This window comes from Siphateles boraxobius, unplaced genomic scaffold (assembly GCF_051911475.1).
Source record: "Siphateles boraxobius isolate OS27281-9 unplaced genomic scaffold, OSU_SipBor_1 29, whole genome shotgun sequence".
Taxonomy (NCBI): Eukaryota; Metazoa; Chordata; class Actinopteri; order Cypriniformes; family Leuciscidae; genus Siphateles; species Siphateles boraxobius.
The window spans coordinates 3312645-3335346 of NW_027508908.1; the positions used below are offsets into that span (position 1 = coordinate 3312645).

Sequence of the window (22702 nt, forward strand, 5' to 3'; positions counted from 1 at the left end):
GTGTGGACAAGGCCTTAAAGGGTTCTTTCAGGCGTTTCATATAGAACCTTATAGGGGTTTCCATCATGGCATCATATGGATTTAGTTTTAGGGGCCGTTTACACAACACCGTTCCAAATAAAAACGCATAAAAATGTTATGCTTTATGCGACAATGATGCTTTGGGGGCCTGAAAAAGCAAACTTTTAAAAACGGGTTTCAAAGTGCATGTTTTTGTAAAGGATACCATTGTTTTCTCTGTGTAAACTACAAAAACATGAATTTGTGAAAACAGTGACATAATGCACATGTGTATTACTTGTTCAAACTATAGGTACGTAGTTTTTCTTTACAAAGTGACATCGCCCTACCGGCCTGGTAGCAGAATACAGCATTTTTAATCATTTTTGCGGATCCGTGTGAACGGGTATCGTTTTGATAACATTGTCATCTGTACACAAAAAACCACAAAGGAAACACTTTTCTGCTTTTAGTACATCGTTGTCGTGTAAACATACCCTTAATTCATTTTGTTTTCATTGTATTTGAATTACATTTTATGAATTAAGCAGCTCATCAACATACTTTATCACTAGAAAACTAGTATCATGCAATCATTTAAGACGTTTCTCCTTATATAGAACCTTTTTTGGTATAAGGAGTTCTTAAAAACTTAAAAACTAAGTCAAGAACCCTAGGATTCTTTATAGAACCTTTTTCTTTTCTAAGAGTGGTATAGATGCATTTAAAATGATAACCTTATTTACATGAGTAAAACTCAAAATGAATAACAAAGTAAACTCAGAATGTACTGAAAAGTATCTATCAAAATTGTTCTTGAGAGATAAAACCTCTCCTATGACATGAAAGTGACATTGTAATCCTATTGATAGCAGGTAATTCCTGGTAATTCCAAGTGAGCAACACACAGTTTCTCATTATCTTTATGAGATAATGAAGTGCCGCTCGGTGCAGAACTATATATGCAAACTTATTTTCTCTCCAGAATACCAGGAAGAACCTCAATGACACTCTTTAAAGAGCAAGCCAGATAGTGACACTGCTTTCCAAAGGCTCCTTCAGAACAAACCTCTGGTGGAGCGACTGAGCATATATGGGCCACTTCAATGAAAGCAGCTCTTTAAAAATATCCTCTTTTATTCTACCAGTTCAATGCCGGAGCAAACAGGCCTTGACAGTATGTGTGGCACAGCAAGCAGTACTTTCTCTTCACTGTTGATTTTTTCTTCCTAAATACAAAGTATTCAGTCAATTGCCGGCCCTTAGGGTGTTTATTTTTAGACACAACAGATCCAGGTATTTGTATGAACTAAGAAGTATTGTGTCCAGACATGCAGGAATGTCTTAAAGGGATAATTTTAGCCAAAAAATAAAAATGTCTTTTCTTGCAATGACAGACATCGGCGTCCAATACAACAGTGAACGCAATGAATTTCCCATTAAATGACTAAAAAGCAAAGAGAGTACCATACCCATAAGATACTTTTTGCATCGCAAATGATGAATGCAGAGCAATATCATATAGGCTAGGCCTATAGGTATTTATTTGGTACATACACACACATTATCATTTCTTTTCAAATTCAGTAACCAGCCTCAGTTCCACGAGGCTGAATCCATGAAATAGCTTCACCTGCGGGGTGCTGCTGAGGAAATGCAATCAATCTGTTTACACAGGCGATGTCAAATTCTATTCCTCGCTCTGTCTCTGTCCGCAGAGGACGAGATCGATACGGGATGTGGGAGTCAGGAGCTGACGGCTTCCTCAGGGGAATTTTCCAGTGGGAATTACCCCAGCAGTTACGACAATAGCATGAGCTGCAGTTGGCACATCACTGTAGAAGCCAATAAGGTACCGGGTGACACTTAGCTCAGCTTATTAGCCGTTAGCTGCTCATTAGGACACTGCCAGGCTTTCTGTACGATGACATACATGCTCTTTGATTTTTCTGAAAGCACTTTGCACATGTACAGTATAAGGCTTCAAATAGGGACTAACAATGTTTAAAAAAACAATGTATTTTTCTGTTTTTTAAGTGACAGTGAATGTCACGAACTGATCACTGAAAGGTTCTTTGGGCAACCAAATACAGCATTGATGGCATAGCTGTGAAAACACCCTTTTGGAACCTTTATTTTTAAGTGTAGCAATTACGGAGTTGTTTCTACACCAAATTATTTTCAGTGTAATATGGGACATAAATGTGTACCATATTCATGGAAAATGAGTTCTCATGGATTGTTTTCTTCCAGGTGATCCATCTGTGGTTTGAAAACTTCTCTATAGAAGACTCCAATATATGAGGCCGACTTCGTCACTCTCAAGGATGAACTCGGCACCATTGGTGAGTCTTCCCCTGAGGTTGGTCAAAACCATTTTCTCTTCCCTTCAGAGAGTAAAAAAAAAAAAAAAATTCACCATGAGCGCCTGCATTTAGAGGGCATGAGGCAATTAACTTCTTACAGATTGACTGAATGTTATCGGTCACCATTTTTTGACTGTTGAGTTATTATGCTGAGGATGTCCTGCCAAATTTTCAGTTTGAATGAGAGGACACTCACCAAGACAAAAACTGGCCACTCTACCTAAAGCAAAAGCGCTGTATTTTCCAGTTTTTTTTGTTGATGTCAAAGGCTGTGTAGTGTGTTCAATAAAAACTCTACGATTTCTTTTTCTTGCAGGGAAGTACTGTGGCTATTCAACGCCGAAACCAATAGTTTCCTTAGGAAACAGCATTTTTGTGTACTTTGACACCAACGACAGATACACAGAGAAGGGATTCAAAGCCCTGTACCGCGCTGTGGCCCCTGAGACAGCATCAGGTAATGACAATGAGAGATACATAATGACTTAATTACATAACAGTATTATTAACAAGATGGAAGAACAATTAGAGATTTAAAAATGCCCATCTGCTGCACTTTTCATAACATCATTTAGTGACTATATCTTACTCTGCTAGATACTGAGAGGCAGTTATAAGTGTCTCGCTGCAGCTGACCTAGAAAGAGACGCAGCGCGTTAATGTGTGTGTGTGTGTGTGTGTGTGCGCGCTTAACTGGGGTGTATTGGGAGGGGAGGGGAGGGGGGCTGTCAGAATACCCTTTTGGTGTTTCTATGCAGCTAAATCTCTCTCGTTCCCATGCTTCTAGAAATAGTTGGGGCTGGTGGTGTTCTTCAAGGTGACCGTGGGGAGCTGTTGACCCCTGGCTTTCCTGAACAAAACTATGAGAATGGCGCGCTCTACCAGGTGCTTCCAATGATCGATATGACCTCTACACCTGCTCTTGATTTATCACAAACTGTCTTTTTCCTGTTTGTTCACTGGAGTCTATATCTTTGTCCTTTTCCACCCACTATTCTATTGCTGTTCAATATCTGCTGCCTTAAAGGGATAGTTCACCCCAAAACATAAAATTCTGTCATTATTTACTCACCCTCATGTCGTTCCAAACCTGTAAGACTCTCGTTCAGTTTTGGAACACAAATGAAGGTGTTTTTTTATAAAAGAACAGAGCTTTCTGTTCATAACTTCCATAAACAGCTATGTAACTACCACATTGCCACTTCAAAAAGTTCATAAAGAGATCGTAAAACTAATCCAAATTTTCTAAAGAGACTAGATCGCTTTATATGATGAACGGATTGAATTAAGGCTTTTATTCACATATAAACATTCATCTACTCACACATCAGTTGTGGCAAGCATCGTTGCTTGACGTGCGAGAACCAATGAGGTTCATTCTCGTGTCACGCATCATGTTTGAGCCTCTTTAAGAGCCATTGAGGTTCATTCTCATGTCACGCATCATGTTAGAGCCTCTTTAAGAACCATTGAGGTTCATTCTCATGTCACGCATCATGTTTGAGCCTCTTTAAGAACCAATGAGGTTCCTTCTCGTGTCGCACTGCACTTTTGAGCCTCTGCAAGAACCAATGAGGTTCATTCTCGTGTCGCACAGCACGTTTGAGCTTCCGCAAGAACCAATGAGGTTTGTTCTCTCTCGTCAAGCAGGTTTGGTTGAGCTTCTGTTTATGTTCGCTGATCAATGTTTAAATGCGAATAAATTAGATCTGTTCATCATTTAAAGTGATCGTGTCTCTTTCAGAAAATGTAGACTAAGCTGTTCAATTTATTTGGATAAGTTTTACGAATATCTTTATGAATTTTTTGAAGCGTCAAAATGGTTTTTGCGTCAACTGTCAATGGATGGACAGAAACCTCTCAGATTTCATCAAACAGATCTTTATTTGTGTTCCAAAGATGAACGTAAGTCCTACGGGTTTGGAACGACATGAGGGTGAGTAAATAATGACAGAATTTTAATTTATGGGTGAACTATCCCATTAAGGAGTGGGGACAGTTTTGTGGGCAAAAAAGGTCTCTTATCTTTTGTCTATGGTCAATACTGTAGAAATCTATGAACAGCTTAAACAAAAGTCACTTTCAAACCAAGCAGCCTTCTTTTGGTCAACACAGTGAATTCGAGTGACCAAAATCAAGTAACCCGATGCTAAATCTCTTTGGGGAAATTTTTCGTACTCAAGCGATATTCTCGATTGTGTGAATTCCTATTGAAATTACTAAATTTTCGCACGCATAAATTCGCTTTCCCAATTGATATGTAATGATTTCTCTTTGGACTCCTTGAGTGAATCTCATTAATAAAATTTATTTTTTAAACATAATGAATCCAGATTTTATTTTTTACTTTGAGGTTGTTAAACGGTCAATCAATCACTGGCCAATAACCTAGCAACCATTCAGAACCACTTAGCAACTCCATAGCAATGTCCATATCCACGACACGGCGGAGTGTTTTACAAACACATTTTTTCATAACTTCTAAAAAATATAGTTCCATCATGTTTTTTTGACAAAATTTTGTGAATAATGAATCCAGTGACAATCAGATTGCACATACAGGGGGAATTGTGGAGTTTGTGAGGAGTATTTGAAGATTGGTTATGACATGAGGGGCTTTGATTGTGGAAGTCAGATTGCTGGAAGCTTCCTCACAGTGCGGCTCCATCTGGCAGGATATTTACCCACATTAGCTAATCTACCGCCAGCCTTCAAGCCTTGACTCGAAACTAACTCAAGATGCATGAGAAAGCACAATTTCAATCACCATTCCTGTCAGGATACCCAAATTGCTTTTGGATCAGTCTATGTATTGTGCATTTGCTAAAGTCTGCAAATGCAAAAACAAAATGCCAGATCAGTTTAAATGCACCTTAATCTAGTTATTCTTAGGTTAAGATTAATGTTAAATTAACTATTTTTGTCATTATGTTGCCCAGTGGATGATACGCGTGCCTGATTGGGAAAAGGTCCGGCTAACATTCAGAGCATTTGACCTTGTCCCAGAATCATGTGGTGATTTTGTGGATGTTTATGATGACGCTTCAGATGGTGCCGCTCAACTGGGTGAGAACTGACATTTACTGAATTGGAAAAGCTTGCATTTGCTCCACGGTGAACATCTGTGCTTTCCTTTTTATCTGCCCAAAAACATAAATCTCAATTACTGTAGGTCGTTTCTGTGTAAACAAGGTCCCGGCTCCAGTGTTGTCTAGTGGCAGTAGTATGGTGATTCGTTTCAAGTCTGATTCGAGCGGGACTGCTAAAGGCTTCAGTGCAACCTACACCATAGCAAGTGCCCCACTAATTACAACCACACCAACAACCATCACCAAAACCTCAACCACTGGACCAACAACCACCACACCTGTTCCCACACCCACACCTGCCCCAGAAGGTATAAGTAAAGTCACGGTATTTTCAAAGATACTACATCAATGCATCACTTACCTGATCATATTACATATTACAGGGCGGATGATCATTGAACCTCCTGCAGTGTAATGACTTTACTTTCAAATGACTTTACTGTTTTATGACAGATAAAAATGCTTTTCCTCACCTAAAGATGCATCTTACATCACACAAAAAAACTTAATTTAACGAAGCACCCATAATCAGGGAACTATGTTAAATGGGTAAATTAATAAGGCTTGTTGTGACATTGAAGGAGATTAAACTAAACAAATAATAGATGTATTTAAATATGGCATTAAAGGTTGACCCAGTTTATAAGTTGCTTTAAATGTGTTGTATGTAACTTTGTCTTAGATAATATTATTATAATATCATATTTTTATATTTAGTAATATTTATATCGTGTATATATATATATATATATATATATATATATATATTTTACATTTGAACATGAAATATATGCAATTGTCTAGATTTTTCTTGCTTTAATTAAAATGTTTTTATTATTTCTTTATATATAATTATTTATATATATATATATATATATATATATAATCTTTAATTACTAATATTAAGTTCTTCAAAATCATTAAAATCTCTGACTTTAGATTGAAGACTTATATAGATATAAGATATATTGGAAAATCTGAGCACAGTTTGAGACATTGTTGAGGATCTTTTCTAAGAAGCAAAAGCCTTTATAACAAAATGAGCTTGTTATAAAGATATAACAAGCACATTTTGCAGTGCCATCATCAAGCATGACATGCTTTCTACCCTACATGAAGCCAGATGATATTTAAAGATTGCAGGTCCTGATGAATTTCTTTTGAGCATTATTGTTCAGACAATAACACTCGCTCTCTGTTCAGACTCTGGCTGTGGGTCCCTTGGGAAGCTGTTCGGACGTAAAGGTCAGATATACTCCAAGAACTATCCTCAAGCTTATCCTGCAAACTTGAGCTGCTCTTGGGACATCACAGTGGACGAGGGCTTTCTTGTCAAACTACACATCACTGATCTGGCCACCGTGGGTGAAGCAGGCCAATGCGGCAAAGATAAACTCACCGTCATTGATAGTCAGCAATCACTGGGTAAGACACGACTCTAAAAAAACATACAAAGGACACTTTAGATCTTTGTTTAATTAATGATGCTTGCAAACTCGGGAACACCTTAGCAACACCCTGGAAACCACCCACAAGTCCCAAGCATCATGACGGCGAGTTTTGCAAGGGCATTTCTTACAGAAAACTTAAAAATCTAGTCTGTAATCTATAGTGCGCTCAAAACAATGTTTTGTTTAAAACCAAAAATCTTGTAGTTTTCCAATTGCCCGAATATGCATTATTAAAACTGAGCTTAAAGAGGACCTATTATGCTTCTTTCTTTTTTTTTAAATATATTTTCAACTTTGTTTAGTGTATAATGTTTGAGCATGAAAGAGGTCTGCAAAGTTACAAAGCACAAAGTCACTCCAAAAGGAGTTATTCCCTATATCGTTGTGCACTGTTTCTGAACTCCATGAAGTCCCTCCATTGTAGTCTTGAATTTTCTTCCGGGAACAAACAAGTCACAGTATTCCTCATTTAAATGATGATTCCCTTTTATGATTGTATGAGTTGTATGAGGTTGTGTACCTGTATGAGGCCTGGTTGAGTTAGTTAGTAGTGTTAGTGGCGTGAAATCTCCCAAACATGCTCAAAGTGGTTGACTAATTACAACACACTGATCTAGTCGACCAATCAGAGCACATTGTGTTTTTCAGAAGGAGGTGCTTCATAGAGACAGGAACTAAACAGAGCGTTACTGACACACTGGGAAGAGAGGTGCTGCAACAATGCTAAATATATGAAAAATAATGTGTTTTTTAAACATTTAAGCTTAAAAACCTATTCTAGTAGAACCCCAAAACAAAATCATGACTATGTAAAAGGGCATAATAGGTCCTCTTAAATATGTGAACAGACTTGTCCTATTCATGTGACACATCCTCCAGTAATTTAAAGGTGCAGTGTGTGATTTTTAGCGACATCTAGCGGTTCGGCTGCAAGTTGCACTGAGGGCTCAGCCCACTGCTCACCCCTCCCTTTCGAAGAACCTACGGTGTCTAACATGGGACAAACATATCGTCGTCTGAGACAGGAGAGAATAGCCTAGCCAGAGTAAGCCAAGAGTGTGTAACATTGTCACTGTTTCTGTACCACAGTCCATTATAAACCACACCATGGATAAAGTTTACAAAGCCATAGTCAGGTGAGGATCAAGGGTCTTAATATATAATATAATAATAGTAATCAGCTGATTGTCTCACAAACGTAACCAGCACATTTCCCCCCACATAGCAAACCCATAATACAGCGAGGGAGAAGAACCACATGAAACTATGCAACTATATATTTTTTCTAACAGGAAAGTAAAAGTTTAGCTGTCTAAATATGAGCTGTTACTGTGGCTGAGCTGGTTAAAGTGTAAAGCCTTGTTTAAACTCGGAGCGTCCGCATGAGCCTAAAGGTGCGCGCGGCAAAAATGGCATGATTGTAACAGTGCGCGCGCCTCCGCATCCCCTAGACACCATTTACTACACACAATAGGATTTTTTTCTCTGATTTTGAAAACTCTTTGCGATCGACTTAAAATGCTTCCAAGATCGACTTGTCGACCGCGATCGACGGGTTGGTGTTTCCTGTAACGTTGTTTTACGGTCAATGACAAGAGTACTAATCAGCTGTCTCACGAATGTTACAAGCACATTTATCCCCACATAGCAAAGCCATAACACAGCGAGGGAGAAGAACTAAGTTACATGAAACAATACAACTACATATTTTACACCACTGACAAGGGAAAGTCACTACTCACAGTGTTTATGGCTAGCTTCTAGCTTTCTGCTGCTTCTCTTTCAAGGTAGTGATGAAACGCGCTCTGTAGCGCTGTTTGTTCGCGTTCGGCTACGGTAGAAACATGACGTCACAATATGTCGACCTTCATAGAAGGGGGTGCCCGCGGTTATGTAGATATAAATGTCTCATTCTATGGTAATAAAAACATTACGGTTTATTAAGTAAGTTCTTTATACACCACTGAAAACATAGTTATGGATGTCATATTGCATTTCTGTAAATAGATACTCAACATTTTTACACATTGCACCTTTAATTAGATAAAACGTGTCAAGCCAACATAGCACTGTGCCAAAACGTGGCCTATCAGGGATGAGCTTCGTCTCTGTTTTGGGGCTCATATCTAACACTAAATGGCACTGCTGGCGCAAGAGGAGCTGGCGTTCTCATCGCTCTCTCTTATCCCTTGCACAAAGGGACTGTAAAAACTGATTATCATCAGTCTCAGCGAGGCATGAGCCAGCAGGCGAGTGCACTATAAATTACGGCTCCTTATTACTGAACATCAAACAGAGCTGTGAGCAGCTGATACGCTTATCTGCAGCAGCTTTTCAAGGACCGCACGCCAGATACTGTCAATAAGTCCTGGTGCAGGTTGAGAAAGAATGGAAGAGAAAGTGTGAGGGGAAAAGACCAAAAGTTTGGGATGTTTGAACTACAGTACAAGAAAGTGTTTTACTGGCTATTTGCAGAGAAGTGAAAGTGTAGAGGAACAGTACATCCCCTAAAATGTCACTTCATGTCTGTCCAAACCTGTATGACTTACTTTCTTCCGTGGGACAAAAAAACTTAATTGCTCTTGTTCCTGCAAATAATTTTTTTGTCTTAAAACAAGCAAAATTATCTGCCAATCGCGTAAGGAAAAATGATCTTGTTTCCGTTTGAATTAAGATTAATTCTCTTACCAAATTGGCAGATAATTTTGCTTGTTTTAAGTAAAAACTCAACAAATTATTATTATAATTTTTTTCTTTTCTAAGAAAACAACATAATATTTTATGCCATTTTACTTATCAAGTAAAATAAATCTTGATTTAAGAATTTTTTGATATTTGGACTTGAAACAAGACAAAGTACTAAGTAAGAAAAGAAGTTTTTTTTGGTGTGTGTATATATATATATATATATATACACACACACAACATATATATGGTTCATTAAACTATATTCCAAGAGATGAGGTCATAAACAGACTTGTTTAAAAAAAGATGGAGAGTTAAGTTCCAATCACTTTTTATTGTAAATGCATGGAAAAGAGTGACCAATGCATTTTAAAAAAAAAAAACCATCCATGCAAAGAACATTAATGGAACAAAAGTCAAAAGCAGAAATAATTGCTTATTGTTTTAGGTCAACTATCAAACATCTGAAACATCACAAGGGCTTTGAAATTCATTAAATGAATGAAATAAAGTACAGCTTTGGTCGACCAGCAGTCATGGACTGCATGGCTCATTTGTCTTGACATTGTGTCCTTACTTGCCTGTTGCAATTGTGTATACTGTATGTGTGTTTTCTTCACATCACTTCTTCATCCTGGCTGTCAGAACGAATCGGTGTGTGAGTGTTAGTTCTGCTGACAGTCTGTATTACCCTGAAGATAGGAGTAGTACAAACAGTTTTAGTAGAAATGCAAAACAAACCATGTTAACCTGAACTACACAGTATATTAAATTCTTAATATTAATAATGAATTTGACTTGTATTGCAGGAATACTGATTAGCACACATGGCATGAGTTAATTTCTCTCACATAATTAGATGCCATTCAACAAATGAAATAATCATTAACTTCGAATGAAATAATCATTATCTTCAAATGAAATGGAGATGATGACTTCCTAAAATGCCTTTTTGTACTATTAAAGCTGAAGTGAGTATTTTTTAAATGCATAACAACTTGTAAACACAAAAAATTGCCATTGTTTATTACTGACGAATCAAATCTACATTAACAACAAAGCTTTCACAGGCCCATCGTTGAGTAAAAAAAGTATAGCTACCATTATTTTCTATGTACCAATCATAAACTGAACACAACTTCCCTTAAGTATGTATGTACAGTCACAGAAACTTGTATTTCTTGCCGAGTATTTCGTTTTAAGGTTTAAGGAAAATTTAAATATCAAACGGAAAACACGTTAAAAACAGACCGTTCTATTCATACATATATGGTCTGAAAAGTCAATTCAAGGCAAATGGGAATCAGAATAGTACAGTCAGGAATGAGCTGTTATTTAAACAATATTATTATTATTATAAAGGTCCAGTACCCAAAAATAGCCTGTTTATTTCTAAGAGCCAGGAGGGGGTGAGTCGTCTTGTGAAACGAAATGACAACTGTTGATGTCTTGTTGATACAAGAAATTTTGACTAACATTGTAAGCAGACTTAAGAGCAATTGATGCAAAACCAGTAATTTCAATGTTCTGACTTTGGGCAATAAGATGCATAGTGATGCAGAAACTCTCTCTCTCTCTCTCTCTCTCTCTCTCTCTCTCTCTCTCTCTCTCAGGCACACACTGCGGGTTTGTTCTTCCCCCAGTTCTAATGAGTGTCAGTAACAACATGTCGCTGAGTTTCCAGTCAGATGCTCGGCTAGCCGACCGTGGCTTCTCTGCCACATGGGAAGCTGTGTATCCAGAGGACCTTTCTGGTAAAACCCCTTAAACTCATAAAGACATCTATCTCCTCACACCTACGCTCACACACCTCGGATGAATCCTGCTGATGCTGCTGCGAGCGTTAAGAGCCATCAGCAACCCTGTGTGTCTTGTGAGATTTTGTATGTGTGTGTGTGTGTGTGTGTGTCCCGTGGAGATTTTGAAATCCAGGTAATGAGGGTAGAATAACAATGCAGAATAACCATGGGAAAAGAGTGTGGTAGACACAGTCACGTTCATTTAAACATCCAATTTTAGCAGTAACTTAATAATATTTTAGAAATCTAATTATATGTTGGAAATCTAATTTTAGAGATCTGTTGCACATCTCCAAACTGGAATAGTGCCAAATCGCTCAAATAAATACTCTGGCTGACACATTGGCAATTGAAAGAGCTATATTTCACAGTAAATATACACATTCGTGGATTTATGAAAAACATTTCCCCCTTCACCAGATGCTACACCCCTAAAAAAGGAGAGGAAACCATCTGTAGTCATGCAGATTGACGCCTGCATTAACATGCATTGCAAGTGTTCACAGTTAAAGCTCGTCTCTATGACATATTCTACTTAGACTCACAGTAAATTCTGCCTGTAGTTTCCCTCTGCCTGTGCAGCAAACCAGAAATGTTCAGAACAAAAAGATGGCCTTATATACAGTATACATTTTATACATGATTATGTATACTTATATTTTCTAAAATACAAAAATTGCTGTTCAAGGGGATCTTTTATGAAAGTCTTGATTTTCAAAGTCTTGATTTTGTTTTTGGGCTCTACTAGAATAGGTTTTCATACTTAAATGTTCATAAACACATTATTTTTCACATATTTCACATTGTTGCAGCACCTCTCTTCCCAGTCTGTCGGTTTTCTGCATGCAGATATCGCATCGGGTTCAAGTTTTTCATGCGAAATCACTGATTGATTAACCGAAATCTGATTGGTGCCAAAGCGACTTCTGTACAAAAAAATTCACGCATCACTATTGACAGTGTGCGATGGACCTTTTCTACTGGCAACATTTTGCTTATGCGGCTTCACCTTAATACGGTTTACAAAGAGTTTAAAAAAATGCAGCCCTGTATTGAGGAAAAACAGCTAAATTTCCCCATTGTCATTGGGACAAAATATATGTTTGTATAAAGTTAAATAATAATAAAATGTTCTCAATTCACCTGCCACTGGCAGGTCTGGCAAAAAGTTAATTTTGGACTATGGTGATATGGACCTGGGGCTAAATCTTGAGATTCCATGTACAAGCTGACTTCTGCTATAACAAGACACAATTTCGTGACATTTTGCTTGGTGGGAACAATTCTACCTTTAACTGTCACATTTTATAGCCGTGAGTCTGTCCGAAGGAACAAAACCACACTTATGATGTCCTGCAGATATCCAGGGATGTGGCGGTTTCTCACAGGAGGAGACAGGCATCATCAAATCTCAAAACTGGCCCATGAACTATCCGGCTAACAGCATGTGTCTATGGACCGTACGCCACCCCAAGGGGAAGACCATTAAATTGACGTTCACTGATTTTGACGTGGAAGAGGCTGGCATCCTTTTCGGCCAGTGCAATGACAACGTGGTTGTCTACGACGGAACACGACCCGGAGCAAGAAAATACGGTGAGCAAGGACAAGGAATGCTTTGCAAGGACGCCTGTTTATGAGACCCTTTAAATCCGTTAAAACTGTGACATATTTATAACCTCCATTCATTCAAACCAGACATATGTTTATAATTTACCGTCCACTAAAAGGATAGGACTTGCATGCTTTTAAGGGCTATAGAAGGCAATACATTCAAATAAATTGACTTTCTTACAGGCCCCTTCTGTGGCTACAAAACGCCTGCCGTCATCGAAAGCACAACAAATGAACTTGTGATACGTTTCCATGCCGACCTTTTCATTGAGGGAAAAGGTTTCCGTGCTCACTGGACTACCGATTCTACCTTACCTACCCCTACCGAACCTCCGGTGCCACCCAACCGATGGGATGACATCACGATAGGTATGAGCAAAATCATTTCAGAATGAGATTTATTGGCAAGTGAACATCATTTCCAGCTAATATAAATCATTACATAATATAAATCAAGATCTGATCTTTCTAACCAGATATTGCATGTCTGTATTGTGACATTGTAGTTGAACATTCTACCTGGGCTAGCAATAACCAAGAACAGCTTAGCAAACACCTACCAATGCCTTTGCAACCACCAAAACTGCATAGAAAATGAAGGTCATTCCTACAGATTGGAAGATTTTATGTTTCCATGAGACAATACTGCATATTTTATATAAAATGTTAATCAATTTGCATGCCACATGCATGATGGGGCTAAAAGATCCCATGTACAAGCTAACTCCTACTGTAACATCAAGACACAATTTTGTGACATTTTGCTTGGCTGGAACAAATCCACCTTCAACGGTCACATTTTATAGCTGTTACTCTGTCCGAAGGCACCAAACCGCTGTTTTGATGTCCTGCAGATATCCAGGGACGTGGGTATAAATGTTTTTTTTAATGAGTAAAACCATTTATTTTATGTCCCAATTCCAGTTCACCTTGTTACATTGGTGCTACTTGCCCTTTAAAATCGTAAGCATATGCCCAAAATCACATGACTTGCTAGAAGTGACAATTTTTTTGGAGGGAAATTTCTAAGGTTGTGTCAAAAATCACCCCCTATACCCTTAAAGGAACTGGAAGCCTCAATGCCAAAACAAATCCCTTGTGTGTGCAAGCACACTTGGCAATAAAGCTCTTTCTGATTCTGATTCTGATTCTGAAGTTGTTCCAAATCTGTATGAGTTTCTTTCTTCTGCTGAACACAAAATAAGATATTTTGAAGAATATTGGTAACCAGACAGTTGATGGGCCCCATTGACTTCGATAGTATTTTTTTTCCTACTTTGAAAGTCAATGGGGTCAATCAACTGTCTGGTTTCCCTGGAAACATGGTCAAAATTTTACAAGCACCACTCACATTTTCAATATATTCCTGTGCACTACCAAAATATCCTTTGAAAACTCTGGTCTATTTTTCTGGGTAACTTAGAGCGAAGGTAATTGACAGCCGAAATCATTCAGCATGATAGAAATCTCCTCAGATAAAGCCTTCATCTGAATGCAGAGACTGGCCTGAGAGCTGTGGGAAGCCCGCGATCCCCCCAGCTGTCAACACTCGCATAGTCAACGGAGAACCTGCCAACCCTCACTCCTGGCCATGGCAAGTGTCCATGCAGGTACGGTTAAGCCTTCGTCCAATCTCACATCCGTCCCAGAAGAGATTTCAGATGTCTTATAGGACAGGAAAGTTAATGTTTCTCGATTTATCTCATTAAAGATAAAATGATGTTTATTCAGAGCTAATGATATGTAAAATGAAATAAGATATTACCAGGGTTAGTGTGCTTGAGGTCAGTTATTAGTTCAGCTTGTTACTGTTATCATCATGATTGTTAGTTATGTTTGCTAAAGGAAGCATCAATATTAATAATGGTCTTACTAAGGGCAAGGGATTTGAACAAACCTCTAACCCTATTAAACATACTGCATAACTCATCCTGCAGTGTTTGTATAAAAGAAAGAACAAATATAATTTTTATTCCCATGCATGTTTATTGAAGGTTTGGCGTGACTCAGAGCCTTCACCTAAGTTTGGTCATACATGTGGTGGAACGCTCATCCATAAGAACTGGGTCCTGATGGCTGCTCACTGCTTCATCAGGTTACAAAAAAGATTTCCATTCTCTGATATCTATCTATCTATCTATCTATCCATCTATCTATCTTTCTTTCTTTCTTTGAAAGACACTCTTCTGCTCACCAAGGCTGCATTTATTTGATCAAAAATACAGTAAAAACAGTAAGATTGTGAAATATTATTAAAATTTTAAATAACTGTTTTTTATTTGTATATATATGAAAATGTGATTAATTCATGTGATGGCAAAGCTGAATTGAGCATCATTACAGCATCCAGTCTTCAGTATCACATGATCTTTCAGAAATCATTCTGACAGGCCGATTTGATGCTTGAAGGGATAACTGATTTGATGTGTGTGTGTGTCGATTTTTATCAGGTATGCCGATGAGCTGCAGCGCTGGAAAATGTGTTTAGGGAAACACAACCTGACCTTCTCTGAGCCAACCGAGCAGTGCTTTAACGTGCTTGGCATCTATCGCCACGAGGGCTTCCAGTACCCAACTGTACCAACAGTGGAGTTTGATATTGCCCTGGTGCGACTGGATGGAGAGGTCACACCCACCGACAACATTCATTTCGCCTGTCTGCCTTCAGTTGAGGAGGTCCTGCCCGGGGGCAAAAGATGCTACGCCACCGGCTGGGGAGATGAAACGGGTTTGTTTGCTCAGTTTAATCGCATGACATTGTTCTGTGTTGTCCAGTGAATTATAGTAATTCCACTGAATTATAAAGTTTTGTGGTGGTTTTGCTCATTTAAAGCTGCTGTAAGTGGTTTTATTTACAGCACATAAAATGTATCCTACTTGGCAGCACTTGTTAGTCAATCAAAAAACTTGGAGGGGCTTGGAGTTGTTTTGAGTATTGCGTTTTGGGGAGGACTTCCTGTTTGTGTGTAGTTCACGTCAGGAGGTAAAAGGTTGTTAGTTTCAGCAGCTCAGCAGCTGGTTGATGTTTTCAATTTAGTTAACATTATTTAGGGGAAACAATCTTTATCCTCTGATAGTCATTAAAAGCAGCTGTGTTTTAAAGTCGTTATAATAAATAAAATAAATACAATTTTATTGTATTTAAAATTGAAATTAATTAATTAATTTAAAATTAATTGCCATTGTTAAATAAAGCTAAAACTATAGATAAAAAAGAGATTATTCATATTTTTAATACAGTTTATTTTATATTTTCTGTTTTTATTTTAATTGTAAAGTTTTAGTAATTTTTCTTATGTGCTTTTTATGTAATTTTTATTCGTTTTTTTTTATTTCATTGATTTCATTTTATCATAGTTTCATTTGGATTAAAGAATTTTATTTTTAACAGTTTTAGTTTTAGTTAACAATGACAACACTGGCTGAAATAAAATAAAATATAAATATTAGATTAACTTAAAAAAAATTAAATGAAAAATAGAAATGGTGCCTTGGACAACTGGTTCCATTTTATTATATTATAGTAGATGTTTTGTAAGTGATGGATGTTTGGTGAGGTCTTATTTTTCTGTCTGCTACAAGAAGCTACTATTATAGAGTGATCTGTCTCAAGGTGTTTTACGCTCAGGCGATTGGATACTTTTTCAACATCCCCATCTGAATTTAATTTATAAACATATTTGCCCTGATGTATAAAAACAGGCACTAAAAATATACAGATCCTACATATCTAATATACTGTATAGCCTACTCACTTGCCCACATATCTGACAGTCCCGACTCCTGATAGTCCCCAAAGACTCTGGGGTGATTGCTCCCTCTGCTGTGCAGTTTTGATAATGCATCCTAGAATGCACAATCATATTTAGGTTAGATTAGAATCCTTATTTATCTTCCAGTCACCAGCTACCTCTGCAGTGTGATACAATAGGTAAAATAACTACTAATACATAATGCCATCTTGCCCACAGGTAACTCCACTGCTCCTAAAGTCGCTGAGGCATTGAACCAGGTGGCCCTGCCAGTAGTGCCGTACGACACCTGTAAACGCATGGACTACTGGTGGTTCCAGGTCAAGACCTCCATGATCTGCTGCGGCTACACTTTACCTGATGAGCTCAAGTCTGTATGCCAGGTATGGAACGTTTCTGAGATGAAGTACAGTTAACATCTGTTGTATTTTTATTCACTGGCCATTTCCAACTCTAATTTGTCTTACATTTCCAATATATACTAAACACTCCAAATATACTCCAAATGAAAGAGCAGAACAAACAACAAACCAACCAAAAACAATCTACAAAAATGTTTGTTGCTTATGTAACCGGTCCTGAGAGAGGCTGGTGCGCTAACAAATATGCTAAAGACCGCAGTCTCTTGCGTCAGTTGCTAGTGCGCCTCTTGAGGCCAGGGGAGTGAGGTTTACACTCACAGTTCTTACTAGCTTGCCTCTATTACACTCATAACATTCATTTAATTGTTATAGGGTGACTCGGGTGGACCCCTGGTATGCCAAGACAGCCCCTTGGCCCCTTGGGAGGTGCATGGCATCACTAGTTTTGGTCCAATCGGCTGTGTCTTTGATAAGAAGCCCAGCATCTTCACTCGTTCCTCTGCCTACCTCCCCTGGATTGAGAACATTATTCGCAAAGACATCTATGAGCACATCGGTATGTACGTTAGCATCGCTGGTCGGGAGAATCTTGATTCTTTTGGAATCAGTTGAAGATTTTAGAGTGGAATTTAAAAAGCATTCTCTTTTTCTTAAGGTTCTGGTTGTGGCGGACTGAAGGATCTGATTGGCTCGGAAGGCATGCTCGCATCAATGGATCATCCATATAGTTACAGTAACAGAGCTTCCTGCCAATGGATTATCCGTGTGCCCACAGGGAAAAACGTCTACCTTCACTTTAGCAACTTCTCCCTAGAGGAGACCACACTTTGCCTCAATGACAAAGTCACTCTCAGTGATAACATCAGCACTCTAGGTAGCCATATCCCATGTGGCATATTCAAATATACCAGTTTGCTCTTAGGTGGGCCGCTGCAGTGTTTAGGGAATGTGGATGAGATATACCATAATATACTGTGTATCCTGCCTTTTTTTCTCAGGTACCCACTGCAGCACATCTCCTCCGAGAGATCTAGTGACGGCTGGTGACACACTGACTATCAGTTTCTCCTCCAATGACAAAATTGTGGACTCAGGGTTCAGTGCCGCATGGAAAGCAATGGATCCTACTGACATAGAGAGTGAGTGAAAAAACAAAACACTTCTTTACTCTCTGAGAGAATATCGTCATTCCATTGAATAGATTTGGGTTATGGTCAGTGGTGTTTACTAAGACAAGCGTCATTATTATACTTGAGCAAATTTCATTTGAGCAAACATGCACTAACAACATAGCAACTGTATTGCAACCACTCAGAACACCCATGTAAAAGAATATATTCAAAATAACATCACTTCTCATTTCCAAACTTTGGACCAACTTTTTCTGTACATCTCCAGCTGCTGTTGGTTGCGGTGGGCTCTTCACCAGTCAAAACGGGGAGCTCCAATCACCCAACTGGCCCAATGAGTACCCAAGCCAAGCAGTGTGCACCTGGACTATCCACATCCCCTCGGCCACTGGAATCCATATTGTCTTCAATCACTTTGAACTGCAGGCTGTTAGTTTGTTGGGGCAGTGTGTGGATTATGTGGAGGTCTTTGATGCTGCTGGGTCATCACAAGGTTTGATTATTACCATAGCATAGTTAATACATATGTTGTTGATTTTATAATCAGCTTCATTTTCCCACTGTCATATTGCATCTTGATTTTCTCGTTCAGGCAAATTTTGTGGCTCTATCCCACCATCTTTAATTGTCAATGGGGCCAAGGCCACCATCCGCTTCCTCAGTAATGATGCTAACCAGAAAAAGGGTTTCCAAGGACACTGGACCACCAATCCTGCTGTTTTTTTTTCTAAAAAAACACATCTAAAGTGGGAAAGAGCTGTTGTGCGATTGACTGTACAAAAAGATTCAACAAGAAATCTGAGCTGTTTCTTTACAGACTACCGAAAGCTACAGAAAATAGAAGTAAGAAACAACTAGAGACCAGGCACCAAAATGTGGATTTTCAGTTGCCATTTTTGTCAGATATGTTGTAGTTTTGGGTAAAATCATACCCTAGGCTATCTTTGACAAGTCTTGAATTAAATATTTACCATATTATATTCTGTGTAACTGTTTTATTTTGTGTCAGTGTTTATTAAAAACTTCCATTATGATAAGCCTTATTATGTTCAAGAGGGTGGTTAGATAATGTTGGCCCTCCAATCATTTTTACTTCTGGAACCCGACTGTTGGACTCTATGAAGACCTCACCAATGACATCGCCCTGATGTAGAGCCCGAAGCCATTTGTTTTGAGAATAATGGCTGGCTGATGAAGTTATTGGCTGGCTAGCCGGCTCAGCCAAAACCTAAATGGCTGCTGCAGCCGCCAAACTTTTCATAGCTGCAAATGGCTGAAGCTGCCACTTCATGTCTACAGATGTCTATGTTATACTGATTTACTAGATCTCAATATTTCCAAGCAATGCATGGCTTACACTATATTTCTACAAAATGCAATACAATGTAATAAAGAAAACACCAGATTTTACTTTCACAACGTATGTACATATTTATTTTGTAGTCTGATCGCGGAGAAGTAACGTTATGTTGATTAAGAACGCAAACTTTTGTTGAATTTATGAGAAATCTACAGACGCAAACAGACGAAGTGTAGTAAAATAAAGACCTAAATGTGTATTTCGGACTTTTTTTCACCACAAGTCTGTAAGAAGACATGGAAGACAAATATCCAAAAATCTCAAAATTGACCAGTAAAAAAAAAACGATGTTTTTGCCTGCCGTGTCTCGCCTTAATATAAACACACACTGTTATCAGTATTATTTTGGACAAAGTTTTGCACATTTCACTTCAATGTACACTGAAGCATGCGTCGTGAATTAGCAATGTGGAAACGGTGGTTTGTTACTGCAGTAATATCACGTTCAGTGCTATAAATCTCTCCGTTCCAGAATATTTGGTTCATAACATCATATCTTTGATTCAGGTGTTTGTGCAACCGTGCCCTGAATATTTAACAAAAGTCTGGCTAGGCCTAAGTTAAAAAAAAAGTAAGTAGGAATTAGCAAAGTATGTGAGAAGTGAGATCAAAATTACCTTGCTTGCTTCTTTCCGCCATTTCACCTCAGTGCGAGAAAAAAATGCATCGCTTCTTCTGTACGGAAAACGAGCAATTTTAATTGGTCGTCAATTCACTGTGAGTCTGTGTATCGTAGCAACGAGCACAAGACTGTGCCGTTATGAATCCAGTGGGAAAATAGATCTCGTGTATTGTTTATATATTCGTGTCGTGTGTGTATGTCTCTATGTGATAGAATTATTATTTGATGCAAATAATTCTAGCCAGCTCAGCCAAACTTTATCAGATGGCGGCTCAATTTGGCTTACGAAATTATTGGCTGGCGGCGGCTGAAATTCTAAATGGCGCAAATGGCGGCGCCTGGCGGCGGCTTCGGGGTCTACCCTGATGCGATTGGGCAAAATGGTTACCCAAGATCAGACCCAAACCCGAGCCTGCCAGAGATGTTGGTTACGTGACAGGCATGGGGAATGAGAGAGGTCAGAGGAACAATGCCCTGTTCATCTGAGTTGATTGATTTAGTTGAGCATCTGTTGTCATTTGTTAGTTGCTATTCAGTGATTAGTGAGCATCAGAGAATATTAATGATGCATTTGTTGTGAAGGTGATTAAGATGCAAATGCTGGGTTATACGGTGCCCTTTGACCTTGTAGAAAACCCTTCTGAAATTTTAAGCAGTACTTGGACTAATAACTATTAATCATGTGTATTTATTTCACTTATGTATTTGAATTGAATATAACATTTCCATCCATTTGTATTACACAGTTTTAACAAAAGCAATTAAGCTTTATGTGATGCATAATTGTCAGTCACACATAAATAAAACAAGCAAGATTTCTGCACTATAAAAAAAATCATGGTATAGTTTATTACCATCTATTTGGTTTAATTTAAATAATCATATTTTCAAAATGCATTTATTCAGATTTCTGAGAATCGGCATAAATCTGTTAAAAAGTATGAACATGGTTAAAATATGGTTAGCATATTTAAGTTCATTGATTGTAAGAATTTGGATTTATTGATGATAATCCTGGTTATTGAGTATTTCAAACACATTCAGTTTATTAGTGCTATTACAGAAATCTTAACTGTTTGATTCATGTAAAAATATTACATCATATATTTTATTATCTAGTTTATTAGTTGGTTTATGTTAGTATAATCCAAATGGATGGACATTTTTTTATGCAATTCAATTACATAAATCTTAAATTTAGGTCTAAATATTTTCCGAGTGTAGTAATGTATATTATTTTCTGTCAGGACCTCCTCGAATCAACCTGCAGGGAATGACGCTTGAGCACAAGCATGAAAAGCTATTGTACGAACAAACTTTGTAATGTCCTTCAGGTGTGCTAATGCTTAACTGGACATGTACTTCCTTCTAGTGGTTCCTGCTCCTGATTTCACACTCTAAACAATCTCTTCTTTTACCTATGGGGCAGTCGTGGCCTAATGGTTGAGTCAGGCTTGTAACATGAAATTAACAGGTTCGATACTCAATATCGGCAGGAAATGACTGATGTGTCAGAATTCACAGTACTCTAAAAAGAGTAAGCAAAAAGACCAACTACTTCCGGTGAGATTCTGAAGTGTGCATGTGATGCACTCTTTACTATCCCATGATGCCACGGGAGAGGATTTGTGAATGGCAGTGAACCTGAAAATGACAACATGGTGAATTACGTTCATACTACACACACTCATAATATATAACAAACTTTTTTTTATCAGTCACAAAGTAATTATTTATTCAAAATAAGTACTCAAGAGTAAGCTATGCGATTCCAGACGCAGACTATGGTGTAGACAAGGACAAAAAGTAAACTCAGAAACTCACCTGTAGTTCATTGTCAAGATTTATTCTTTAGACATTATATACTCGAGTAACTATTGTAACAAGTATCCAGCATGTGAATGATTAAAACATCCCAGGATGCACCTCATGAAGTTGGTTGAGAGAAAAAACAAGGTTCTAAACTGGAATCTAGATAAAGGGTAGTGACCTTGAAGAAGCACAAATATTAGATTTGTTTTAATGCATCCCAAAAATATACATTTAACATGTTTTGGCCTCTTAATAATTCCCACACATCCATTAGTGAAGCTTTTGAAGACTAGCACTCTTTGTACTTGTTCCATACAAACTCTTTTTTTTTTATTCAGCCCAAAACCCTGTGCATACAAATGTACTTGCCAAATGTACTTGCCACTTGTACATCTTGAATTTCTCAATTAAATGAATGACAAAATTCTAAAATATCAAAACATAAACATGCAAAGAAAGACCAGTTTAAGTTAAATTAAGTTATTCTTTAAAATGTGTATAACAGACAACAAAGACCCCCTCATACCAACACAGAAAAGTTGTGAATTGGTCTTTGATGCAGCTTCCCTTCCTTTGCCCCATGTGGAGAGAATTTCAAAGGTTTGGGCCAACTGGTCATGTGACTCACAACACCAGCCAATTGGAGCGCAAGGCTCAGAT

The 22702-nt window shown here is 38.1% G+C and overlaps 1 protein-coding gene across 1 annotated transcript; it reads left to right on the forward strand.

The window, feature by feature from the left end:
• The first annotated feature begins 1651 nt into the window (after window positions 1–1651).
• On the forward strand, window positions 1652–19234 carry LOC143753979 (ovochymase). Its single transcript, XM_077246919.1, is given in 20 exon segments — window positions 1652–1852; window positions 2254–2300; window positions 2302–2345; window positions 2683–2823; window positions 3154–3251; window positions 5306–5432; window positions 5539–5763; window positions 6659–6880; window positions 11205–11345; window positions 12750–12986; window positions 13188–13373; window positions 14505–14614; window positions 14999–15099; window positions 15455–15732; window positions 16976–17139; window positions 17491–17674; window positions 17774–17992; window positions 18117–18257; window positions 18517–18741; window positions 18841–19234. Coding segments are annotated over 20 exon segments (3354 nt in total). The 5' UTR covers window positions 1652–1654; the 3' UTR covers window positions 19107–19234.
• Window positions 19235–22702: the final 3468 nt, after the last annotated feature.